The sequence below is a fragment of the Glycine soja genome, chromosome 6 (assembly GCF_004193775.1).
Source record: "Glycine soja cultivar W05 chromosome 6, ASM419377v2, whole genome shotgun sequence".
Taxonomy (NCBI): Eukaryota; Viridiplantae; Streptophyta; class Magnoliopsida; order Fabales; family Fabaceae; genus Glycine; species Glycine soja.
The window spans coordinates 26,872,534-26,885,550 of record NC_041007.1 but is presented as its reverse complement, the minus strand read 5'-3'; the positions used below and the strand labels follow the sequence as shown (position 1 = coordinate 26,885,550).

Sequence of the window (13,017 nt, the reverse complement as noted above, 5' to 3'; positions counted from 1 at the left end):
GAGCCATGCTATATGGTACGAAGGGAGGGGAGTGAAATGCACGAAATTGCTTGGTATAACTTCATAATTAAAAGGGCTAACATATTGTTGTTTATGATATGTAATTATTTCTTAAAAAAATTAATTAAAATTTATCAAATAACTATTTTATCAAATGTCTATAATCAGGAGGTGGATGCATTACCAAAATGAGCCAAGGCTTTTCTTAACCATTCAAACTACTCACTAGTGTCCTGGAATGAGTCGAGACTTTTCTTAATGGTTTTTTCTAACTACTAATTAAATTTCAATTTAAAAATGAGCCAAGGTTTTTTAAAATTGTCCTCATTTAAAATTTAATATATAAATTTCAATTTTCTCACAATTTATCTAATATTTAGCATTTTAAAAAAAATTAAGATTGACTGATACGAATCAAGTTGATCCGTAAGCTTCTTTCGAGTGTACACCTTCCAATTTTTAAAGTTTGTTGTGTACACTCGCATCACGCCTAATAGGCATTGCTACATCTACACATGCGTGTCAGGTGGGAGAGGAAGGTGTTGTGAAGTTGTCTCACACTCCCATCTCAGTAGCTTTTGGATTGAGAAAATACAAAAAAAAATAAAAAATATAACAACCACTAGATTCGGACCCAACTACCTATTGATGCATAAACTAGCTTCACCACTATGCCAAAATATATTAGTTGATAGATACTTAACTAATTTTAATATATATTCTCTATACAATTGTTTATTTGCACCACGTTAACATAGAGGGAATTTCTATATATAATATGCTTGTAAGATATATGTTTTTTTGGTAGGGGTGACAAAATAGGTTGACTCACCCCGCCCCGCCAAAAAATGGGCCAACCCATCTCGCCCTGTATTTCATATATAGGTTCAAAGTGTCAATACATCTCGCTTTTGTCGGGTTGACTCGTCAAAATTAAAATATTAAGAAAAAAAAATTAAAAAATATATTTAATTAATTTTATCTTTTATAAATATTAAATAATAAATACTTACTAAAAAAATTGAATGTATTACCTTAAATTTTGAATAACAATTTATTTAAACAAAAAATAAACTAATTAAAAATTAATAAATACATGTATAACATACCAAAATAAATACTAAATTATTTTTTTTAATAAAAAAAGGGTTGGTGGGTTGGCCTGCCCTGCTTTTCTCTCAACCCATTTTTAGCAGGCTAAAATGGGGCAGGTTGACGGGTTGAAAATCCAACTTGTCCGACCAGAAAATTGGATTGGTCTGACAGGTCCAACCTGTTTTGCTACTGGTATTTTTTGGGTACATTTAAACTTCTTCTTTTTTAACAATATATAATACATATCCTAATTCTAATATGCTAAATTGCTATTATTTTTTAAATTTGGAGTATGAAATAATTAAAATATGTTAATTATATCATATTTTAATATATAAAGAGTCAAATTAGTTCAACTAGTGACCCACTAATCCAATGTCTCTACTGGTTTGATAATCGGTTTGATTTTTAAAACACTAATTCTAGATGATTTGGGGATGGATGCAATTCTAGTGGGTATAAAATACACCATATACACTAGTTTGAATTTCTTTGTATCATTGGTTATTAAGTATTTGTATCAACTGTGATATAAATACAAAATAACCTTTGGTTAACATATGTATTATATTTTTTGTTTTGGTAATTTTGGTTCCTTTATATTAATGAATTTTGTTGATTTAAAAAAATATTGGTGGTGGTGACAGTGTCAACAATGATAGTGGTGGCGATGACAATTGTTGCAAATGTAGTTAGTGTGTGTTTATTGAAACTAAAATTATTTCGAAAAATATTTTTTTCTTGATTTTGAAAATGAATGTAAGTGTTTTCAATGTCAATTAAAAACTATTTTAATTCCACTTTAGACAAACTCATGTAAAAAATTGCATTTTGAAACCAAAAATAAAAAAGTGTAATCACCCCAAACGACTCTTACATTTTGTTAGGTAGGAAGGAAGAAAATAATAAAAAATGGGGTGAATGGAAATGGGAAAGGTGAGTGAGAATGACTGAAAAATAGAGTAGAAATAAAAGTGTTTAGTTTAAGAGAAATAAAAAAGAATGAAATAAAAATAGAAAGAGTTTAATTGACATACACTCACATTGTAAAATAGTTTTACACGATCATTCGATCATAATCCACCGTCAGTGTGACTTTTAAGGTAATTAATGTAAAATTTAACAAATTTACCATACATAATGATTTGTGATTAAATGATAGTGTAAAATTATTTTACCTTATCGGTGCATAACTTTTTTTTTCTCAAATATAAAAGACTTAAATATATTTTTAATCACTACTATATGGGGTGAGTTTTTTTTTTTTTTTGTCTCTCAAATTTAAAATTGATCTTTTTTGTCCCAAAATAGGTTGAAGTTTTCTCTTACATGAAAAATGAATTACAAGTTGTTTACATGACAACCCACTTGATGTAATAAAAACTTGAGAGAATAAAAATATATTTAACCTATGAGAAATAAAATGAAAATAACTAAGGGATCTATGGTTTTAGAAAGTGTTTTCTATTTTTTATTTCAGTTTTCAAATAACATTGCATCTTAAGTCTCAAACAAAACAAATATAAATATAATTAGTACCACTTATCTTTAAAAAATAACAAATAACAACAACAGTTTCATGACCTATGGCTATTTTCTCACATTTTTTGAAATAATTTCTCGAACATGTATCATTTTTGATAACTTGATTAGCATCCATTTTAATACCTTCTTGGTCTATCCTTAAACCTTGTTGATCCATAACTAACTCTTCTCAGTTATAATGATAAAAAAATGTATCTTTATTATGCTGCATTATTATAAAATTATGTATAGTTCAACAGGAAATATGAATTACTCTTTCTTTTCTAAGAAGATAATTTGACATCAACTTTAAACTTGGAAACCTTGTTTTTAATACTCCAAAACATCTTCCAATGACATCCCTCAATCAAGAAGGTCTATGATAGAATAACTCTTGTTTACCTCGTGGCCATCTTCGATCACAAAAAACAAGCATATGATATGTGTCTACGATATGGGGTGAGATAACTAGGAATATTTAAAAATTCAGAGTAAATTAGATCAAATTGATTTATAAAATAAACAATGCCCTTATTCAATAACTCAAAAAGGTTAAACGAAGAAAGATTAATATTAAAAAAAACCTCTACGGGATTTTGGAAAATTATTTTAAGGAGTTATAGCATGTAAAAACACTCTAACATCATTTGTTGTCCCTTACCAGCAGCCATAATTAACAAATATGAATAACATATCAAAATCACATAAGACCAAAACATTTTTGTGTTTATATGATTTTTCTTACGTGAAAAACAGTCTGTTTAGAAGCATAAATATAAGCAGATGCATGTATATAATCTATAGCACCAATTTAATTCTACATATACAACATGGCATGGTTAGTATAGTATGAAAAAAATGTGAGTATTCTAAATACATGAATTGAAAAATTACCTTAAAATAAGGATGATAGTTTTTGGTTGTTTACAATATAAGGATGCTGAGTTGTCTAACTCATATGGAAAATAATTGTCATGCCTAACTTGCAAAATTTTATTCGAACAATTTTAAATTATTTGCCTATAGTTTCTAATAAGTGTTGAAATCGTTCCACAGCTCAATTACGCAAGTTATGACACATTATGATTAACAACATTATAATTGCTTCCTATGTGCTAACTTTTTTCTCTCAAATTTCCGACATTCCTTAAAGTTTTCACAATAATTCATAAACATGTCCATCATTCAAAAATTCCCTAACATCTAGTGACCAACCAAGATAAAGAAAAAAGTGGTGACACAAGAGTAGGTCCCGAGAGAAATTAAAAAAAAAAAAAAATAGAGACTGTGATGTGAAACGAAAAGAAAGAAAAAATAATTCTAAAATTCCCATAACATCTAGCTTTGTGATCAACCAAGATAAAAAAAAAGTGATGACAAAAGAGTAGGTCACAAGAGAAATTAAAACATTTTTTTTTTAGAAACTGCGATGTAAAACGAAAAAAAAAGAAGACAATTTACAATTGAAGTGAGCATGCTTTCATATAGTTCATTTCTATTATTTTTTCAAAAATAGTGAAAACAAGATATATATTTTTTGTTTTCAAAATTAAGTTATTTTTTAAAACATATTTTCAAATTTTCAACGAAACATATTTTCACCATTTTATTTCTCTCCTCTCATTTCTCCTCTACCAAACATTCTCGCATTCTTATTTTTCACTTTTTACTTTTCTTTTCTTTCGCCGTAAAAAAGGATAAATAATATGAACTCAACTAAAAAAACAAGTTCTTACTTGATTTACGAAATCATTTTCCTAGTCTATGTGGGAAAGGCAAAAAGCAGAGGTCAAGAGCAGTTTTACGCTAATGCCCACAAGTTTTGGAAAGTAACTTGTCGTTTTCCAATTTCAGGGGTTTGGAGCCGAGAGGAACATGTCCAAGGGCATTTAAGTAACAAGGAGTAAACTCCGCTCACAGATACAAAGGTCCTTTCCTTATCCTATTCAATTCGTGTTCGTTCGTTGTTACCAATACCAGCAAGTTATAGAAAGTGTTTACTCAGTATTTGAAAAGAGGTTCTGAATGGCACACCCTCTGAGTTTTGCTCCTATTTGTTCCTTCAAATCCTCGTCCACACCAGGTAGCTAACTTTTTTGTTCACACCTCTTTGATTTTGCAGCACTTTTTTTTTTTTTTTTTATTAATGAAGAAAAGGAAAGAGCAAAATTACAAGCGTAAAAAACTGTGCCAAATGCATCAGCATCGGGGCAACGTTCGATTTTGCAGCACTTAACTCGATGTGATTTTTCTTTTATAGGGGCACTTACAGTTACCGGTAATTCAGTTGTTTCGGCTTTTATTAGGATAAACGAAGCATGTCACGATTCTAAAGCTCGAAACTTTCAATCTTTGAAGGTTAAGGTGAGGCTGATTTTGGTGTCCCATTTGAAATAACATGCTTCTTCTTGGTATCAAGTTGTTTTGTCAAGACTCAAAAGTGTGGTGAAAAACTCGTGTATGTTGAATTGAAAGTTGAAACCCTCTCTGATGTTGATTTAATGCAGGCTGCGGATGATAATCCAAGCACCAAAACAAAGAGTATTGTTTGTTCTGATTGTGAGGGAAATGGTAAGTGTAAAAATGTAGACTTTAAGTACATTCGTTTCATGGTCTTTTTCTTGTTCTTTCTTTATACGTGGGTTTAATTTTGATACCTTTATGACATGACATGCAGCAACTGCTTATTGATTAATGCTTCTTTGTCTTATTGAGAAGTTTTAGACCTTTTTCCTTTAAAATTGTCATGCCACTAGGTAGTGAAGGCAATGTCTTAAAATTCTATTCACCTGATAACTTACTGCTTAAGTAGATTTTGTACTGATATCACCTTATGATATAGTGACAAAATGATGCTTCATCCAGTGAAAACTTGGTACATTTGTTAGTTACTCATCTATTAGTATTTGTGTCTTATTCTCCATTAGATAAGTGAAGTGAAGTGGATAGCCTAGATTTGCATTGGTGCATTGTCAGTTAGATACTGCCGATGATAGGTCTCTAATTGGGGTGTGTATTTGTAATACCAATAACTCTTGAGGATGGACTATTAAGGTTTTCTCCTTCCATTTGAAATCTCAGCATTCGACTCACTTAGCTATCTTTCTTCTCAACTGCAAGGTGCAATATTATGCACTCAATGCAAAGGTACTGGAGTTAATTCTGTAGATCACTTCAACGGACAATTTAAAGCTGGTGGATTATGTTGGCTATGCAGGTATGTGACTGTGCTGTTTTATGTGTTGTACGGCATATCAACTTCTCAATATAGTGTTGCTACCACACCATGCTTTCTGTTAAAGAACATATAGGAATATAGCTCCGGACTGAAATCTAAATATACTCTTTGGGTTTAAAAGAATACATGAAGTATGTAAGATCATCCGTATCATTATCATGCCCATGGTCCACACACTTCAAAATTGTTTTCCTCCCTGTCAGTGAGCAAATAACAGTAATTTTTCAAGGTAAAAACCAATTGAGATGCATAATGGCTGGGTACTAGCTAATTTGTTCACCAGAATTTGGTGTTAATGATGCTAGATTCCAATTGTCATAATTAGATTTTAGAAAGAGTTCGAATAAAAGACAGAAACAACATATGAAAAATGTACTAGTCAAGATTGTTTCAATTACACAAGCACACCTTCTCAAAAAAATTACACAAGCACACCTTCTCAAAAAAATTACACAAGCACATGATCATTACCTATATCTTTGCATGCACGATATATCTGTATGTACATTAATGGTAAAGGTACATCCTTGCAGCCATTTGATAGAATTGGACCAGAATAGGGGAAATCGTTTTATTCGAATTAGAATGCTACAACTCAAGGATTACACACTTTGATGGATTGGAGGTCTCATCACCCTCCTATTCTCTCCAAATTTCTGTTCAACCCCTCCCAAAGCTATTTATAGCCTCTTATCTAACTACAATTGGTTATAACTAACAAATAGTTATCTGAACTGTCCTACAACTGACAGCTCCCTAACTCTTCCTAGGGTATTTTCTAACATACACCTTTCCCCATCTATTTCCCCCTCTATCAATACCCTCCCCTTCAAGATGGACCTTGTCCTCAAGGTCAAATTGAGGAAAAACAGTTTGTACTTCATCAGCAAGTTCCCAGCTATCTTCATGGTGGGGTAAATCTTGCCATTTGATAAGAACCTTCTCTCTACCATCTTTTGAAATTCTGCTCTGCATGACCTTCTCTGGTTGGACTTGTAGTTCCCAATTTTCATTCAGGTCTGTTGGTAATGGTTGAGGGGAACAAGTGGGCTTCACTGCTTTCTTGAGCAGGGATATATGAAACACCGAATGTATCTTGGCTCCCTCTGGAAGTTCCAGTTTATAAGCGACCTCCCCAATTCTTTGTATCACCTTGTAGGGTCCATAAAATCGTGGACTCAGCTTCTCATTTGGCTTTCTTGCTAGAGACTTCATTCTATAAGGTTGTAGTTTCAGAAAGACCCATTCTCCTGCCTGCAGTATTAGCTCCCTTCTATGCTTGTTTGCAGATCTTCTCATCTAATCTTGAGCCTTGAGCAGATTGTTCCTCAGTTCCTGTAATAATTCATCCCTGTCCTTACTCAATTGATTTACCTCTTCCAATTTGGAAGGAATTTAGCTCATTTAACTAACACTGGAAGTTCCTGTCCATACAAAGCTTTAAAAGGAGACATCTTGGCAGAGATATTGAAATTTGTATTGAACCAGAATTCAGCCCAGGCCAAGTGGTTAGGCCACTGTTTTGGTTTGGTTCCAGTTAAACACCTCAAATACGCTTCTAAGCATCGATTAGCTACTTCCGTCTACCCATCTGTTTGAGGATGATAGGCAGTACTCATCTTCAATTGAGTGCCTGCTTTCTTGAACAACTCCTTCCAAAAGAGGCACATAAAAATTTTGTCTCTGCCAAATACTATTGAGGCAGGGAACCCATGCAGTCTCACCACTTCCTTAATGAATAACTCAGCTATTTCCTTAGCTGGATAAGGATGACTTAATGCAAAAAAATGAGCATACTTAGTCAGCCTATCCACTACCACTAAGATAATGTCTTTCCCTGGAGCCTTTGGTAAACCTCCAATGAAATCCATTGAGATATCAGTCCATACCATAGTTGGAATAGGTAGGGGATGCAACAACCTTGCAGGAGCTAATTGGTCTTATTTCTCTGACAGATTTCACATGCAGCAACATAGTCCCTTATAGTTTTCTTCATTCCTTGCCAAAACACCTCATTAGCCACCCTCTTGAAGGTTCTAAAAAACCTTGAATGTCCTCCCAAAGGGGAATCATGCAATTCTTTCAAAAGTAGATGGATTCTAGTGGAATTTCTTGACAAAACTAGTCTATACTTGATGTATATAGTTTACCTCCATGAATGGTATATCCAGGCTTCTCTTCTGTTTTAGTTAGGATCCCTTGATAAATTCCATATAATTGAGGATCAACTTGTATTTCTTCCTCCCAATCAGCCCATTCCTCCTCTTGCACCAACGAAATTGTTGAAAATGAAAACTGTCTGGATAGTGCATCAACCACTATATTCTCCTTGCTTGGTCTGTACTGAATATCAAAATCATAACCAATCAGTTTAATAGCCCACTTGGACTGTTCTTCCCTCATAAGCCTCTGCTCATTTAGGAACTTCAAACTCCTTTGATCAGTTCTAATTAAAAATTTCTTACCTAGCAGATAATGCCTCCATTTCTTCACTGCTAACACCATTGTCATCAATTCCCTCTCATATACTGACTTGAGCTGAGCCCTGTCTGATAGAGCCTTGCTCCAAAAAGCTAAAGGTTTCTCTTCCTGCAATAAAACTGCCCCTAGTCCAGTTCCTGATGCATCAATTTCCAAGATAAAACTTTTAGAAAAATCTGGTAGTGCCAAAATAGGAAGCTTCCTCATTGCTGCCTTAAGCTCTTCAAAGGCATGAGTAACTTCTTCCCTCCAATGGAATGCATCCTTCTTGAGCAGTGCATTCAAGGGCTGTGAAATTTTTCCATAATCCTTCACAAATCTCCTGTAATACCTTGTTAACCCCAGAAATCATCTTAATCCTTTAGGATTCTTAGGTCTAGGCCACTCAGCCATTGCTGCCAATTTACTAGGGTCAGCTTCCACACCTTTTCCTGAAATGATATGCCCCAAATATTCCAAAGAATTCTGACCAAAATTGCATTTTTTCTTGTTCACCTTTAATTCATGTTGCTGCAGAACTTGTAAGATTGCCTTCAAATGCTTGTGGTGGTCCTCAAGGCTACTACTATATACAAGTATATCAACAAAAAATACTAATGCAAATTGCCTTAACAAGGGTCAAAACATCTCATTTATAAGTGCCTGAAAGGTGGATGATGCATTAGTCAACCTAAAAGGCATGACAAAGAATTCATAATGACCCCTATGAATTCTGAAAGAGCTGTTTTCTGGATATCCTCTTCCTTCATTTGAATCTGATGATACCCCCCCCCCCCCCCCCCAATTTCATCCAATATTTCCTCTATAATTGGGATATTGAACTTATCTGGCACAACAATTTTGTTAAGTGTCCTATAGTCGACACAGAATCTCCAACTCCCATCTTTTTTCTTTACTAAAATAACTGGACTAGCATGTGGACTATTACTAGTTCTAATAATTTCAGCAGTTAACATATCTCTTACCATCTTTTCAATTTCATCCTTCTGATAATGTGGGTATTTGTAGGGCCTTAAGTTGGGGCTCTTGGTTCCCTCTTGGATAGTTATAGCATGATCTCTTTCCCGATGTGGTGGTAGTCCTTGAGGTTCCTGAAAAACTTGTTCAAACTGTGTCAGCAGCTGTACCACCAGGTCAGGAACTGCTTCCTGACCCTCTTCTCCTTCCACCCTTTTTAATTCCACCATAAACCCATGGCCAGACTCCAGCATGGTCCCTTTGATCATTTGCATGCTAATGACAGCTTTGATCAACTCTGGTTCAGCTCTCAATAGGACTTTCCTATTCTGCACTGGCACTATTGATGTCAATTTCTCAAATGGCCCCCAATCCAGCCAGCCATTCCATTCCTAACACCAAATCCACACCACCCAATTCAAACAAGTAACAATTCTATGTGAATTGTAAATCTTGCAATTCAATAGGCAAGGATCTACACACTCCTTGACACCTAACCTTGTGTCCATCTCCTACTTCTATAGAATATGGGCATGTAGGGGTTACCTCCAATCTTAGCTCCTCAACTAACATCAGCGATATGAAGTTATGAGTGGCTCCACAGTCAATTAGCACAATCACCTTTTTATTCTTAATTTTTCCCCACAATTTAAGAGATTTTCGGGTGGTAAAACCTCCAATACTATGCAGGGATAATTGGTGAAACTCCCCTATCTCTTCTCCGATGCCTTGCCTCCCATAATTCTTACCTTGGATCCCAACATGACGATTGTTGCGACACCTTTCCTGAAACATCATATGGACTAACCGGGACTCAAAGTTTTCATCTAAACTATAACTCCATCTCCAACAGAGAACCAAGTCAATTGTGCTTCGTCCTCTGGTTGCAAGTGTGGATCCTTCTCATCAAAGGTCATGCTACATTTGTGAAATGAAAGGGAATTGAAGTCCATTGTATCTAGACATAGAAGGCATGAAGGTCATCAAAGGTCTTTTGCTTTCCTTAGAACCCAAACAGTTTTCCCAATTATTCTTGTTTTTCATTTGCCAATAATTACAGGAATGCCATTCATTATTCTCAGATGTTCTCTGTGCTTTTTCATTAATGTTTTTAGAACTGAAAGTCATCAAACAGAACTAAAAAACCTAATTATGCTCTCAATTTTAGGTTCTAAAAGCAGAAAAATGAAATTTGTTTTTAAAAGCACATCCCATTCCCATGAAACAAATATGATTTTTGTTAAGACCAAAAGCAACTTCTAATTATTTTCTGCTTTGACCTTTGCATTTTAGTTTGTTTTTCTTTCTATAGTTTATGCAGTTACCACACCCAGTTATTTTCATGACATGTTTTAGTTTGTTTCTTTAAACCGCCTTAATTCTGGATGTGGAAAAGTTGGTGATGAGGATTCAGCGGTCTTCACCTGCTTCTTTGTAGTTCATAGGTTGAACTGCATAACTTGCTTAGACAGTCGTAAAGAGAGTTAGAATGAGAGTCACAGAAAGTGTTGCTATCTCATGTTACAAAATATAGAAATTATTGTGTCATACGATTCAAGTAGTTGCAAGCATTTCTAGCATGATTTACTTCTAGTAGTTGTGTGATTGGACTCCATCATTCCTTTGAACTTGAAAAATCTTAGGGGGCTTTTCAAGTCTCTATTTGGTTTGGCTACAATCTAATTCCTATCCTATGCAACATACATATGTATGTTTCTTGCAGGGGAAAGAGGGACATATTGTGTGGAAGTTGTAATGGAGCTGGCTTTATTGGTGGATTCATGAGCACATTTGATGATTAGAAAATTGCCCAGATTGGATATTTTGAGAATTGTTAATCGTTACAGCTAAAGAAAGAGAAAAGGAGTGTGTGGGACTAGGTAGCAACATGCATGTTCCTCTGTTGTTCTTTTGTTTTGAGTAATTAATCCAGTTTTTTCAGTAAATGTAAGATTTTCTTTCATTCGTTATTGTTCCATGATTTTGACGTGGTCCAGGGGATTGTATTTTGAATAAATTAAGCAATGATAGGAGAAATCTGGTTAAAACTATCGGCCAGGGGAAAAGTGTAAACCCTAAATTTATACTTGAGAAATTTTGCAGTGTATATATTAGTCTAAAATGAAAAAAAAAATGTACCTATGCCTTTGGCATTGCTTTTAAATTAGTTTTTAAATAAAAATTTAAAAATTTATTTGACCAACTTAGACTTATTTGGTAAAATAATTTATTTGAGTAGTTTGTAACATTTTTCAAAGCACTATTTTATGTAACATCTGAGCTTGTAAGGGTTTTTATTTTTTATTTTAAATAAATTATCCTTACTATCTTACCAATTATCATAGTTTTTTTTTTAATATCTTTTTCTCATTTTATGCTAGTAATTTGTTTTAACAACTAGTTTTACCAAATATTTGTAACAATTTGTAACTAACTTTTTAGTTTGTAGTTAACATTTTTATTGGTTTATTGAACACAAGATAAATGTTGAAAGATGAATCCTAGTGACACTGATTTTTTTCAACATTGTTTCTATGATTAATTAAAATTTATCAAAAATCATCAAAAGTGGATCTCATTTCTGAATTGTTAGCATTTCTCATGTTAAAAAATATAGAAATTATTGTCTCATACAATTCAAGTATTTACAAATATAGAAATAATTTTGTGTTATACAATTCAAGTATTTAGGAGAATTGATTTGTTAAATATAAGTCTTTTTTACTAATAATGTATTTGGATTTGTGTTTTCCAATCACATTCAACACTAAATTCACCTAAATGTTGAAACTATAAAACACGCTTAAGGATGTAGATTCACATTGTCATGATGTTGATCCAAATACATTGATAGTGATTTAGAATATAAGAAATGTTAACAATTTATGTTTTAACATAATTTTTAAAATATTTTTATTATTAATTAAAATTTATTAAAAATTATAAAATTATGAATGGGGAATCAACAAATAAGTAAAACTTATATAATTTTATAATTTTTTATATTAAATTTAAGATAATAACAAAGAATGGGCTATAAAATGTATATATATAATTTTTTTGTAACTTTCATTTTTGTAATAAAAAAGTTGAACTAAGCAAAATAGTAAACCTACATTATCTATGCTTATATGCTTGAATGGCTCTTATACAAGAAGATGCATTAGTAATATAATTAAAAAATGCTTCACCTGCATAAGATTTTAAGATATTGTTATATTAGTCCTTATAAACAAATGTATCAATTTTTTTTGGTCTAAGTAAAGATCTTTTTCTTGTATTCTCAATGATTAATGTAGGTCTAATTAACCCAATCTAAAACATTTTTGTAATAGTTGATCTACATAAATTAACCTATTCTAAACACGCACTAAGATATCAATTCAACAAAAAAACATAGAGAGCAAGGTCACTCCGTTCATTAAAATAACCAAATCATTATCGTCAACCACAGTAGAGGGAAAACCATTACTAAAAAATTGAACATACCTACCCCACTTGAAAGAAAAATAAGAGAATTTCAATTACACGCTTAAAATATTCTTAACAAATTCTCTTCGATGTTCACAATTATTTAAAACAATAAGTCATGATTTAAGAAAAGGGTCTTTGTTTAAAGACTTGTCAAAAGAATTGAATTAATTAGAATATAAAACTACTTATTTTAATAAAGACAAATGCTATTGCTAACCAATGTCTTGAAGCATTGGTTAAAGAACTAA

The 13,017-nt window shown here is 32.7% G+C and overlaps 1 protein-coding gene across 2 annotated transcripts; it reads left to right on the top strand.

Annotated features, from left to right (window-relative positions):
* The first annotated feature begins 4,505 nt into the window (after nt 1–4,505).
* Nucleotides 4,506–11,404, top strand: LOC114416743. 2 transcript variants are annotated; one of them, XM_028381728.1, is made up of 5 exons: nt 4,506–4,702; nt 4,880–4,983; nt 5,127–5,190; nt 5,701–5,836; nt 11,019–11,404. In XM_028381728.1, the coding sequence occupies exons 1-5, from the start codon at nt 4,645–4,647 to the stop codon at nt 11,095–11,097; spliced, it is 441 nt and encodes a 146-aa protein (XP_028237529.1). In that variant the 5' UTR covers nt 4,506–4,644; the 3' UTR covers nt 11,098–11,404. The 2 variants fall into 2 exon arrangements, with proteins under 2 accessions (XP_028237529.1, XP_028237530.1); XM_028381729.1 differs by having other exon boundaries at nt 4,524–4,702; nt 5,740–5,836.
* The last annotated feature ends 1,613 nt before the right edge of the window (nt 11,405–13,017 follow it).

Excerpts from the sequence above, each read along its gene's own strand:
- LOC114416743 (XM_028381728.1), top strand. The coding sequence starts at position 4,645 with ATGGCACACCCTCTGAGTTTTGCTCCTATTTGTTCCTTCAAATCCTCG. Across the intron at positions 4,984-5,126 it reads TTCAATCTTTGAAGGTTAAG|GCTGCGGATGATAATCCAAG; the intron begins GTGAGGCTGATT and ends GATTTAATGCAG. Across the intron at positions 5,837-11,018 it reads GGATTATGTTGGCTATGCAG|GGGAAAGAGGGACATATTGT; the intron begins GTATGTGACTGT and ends TGTTTCTTGCAG.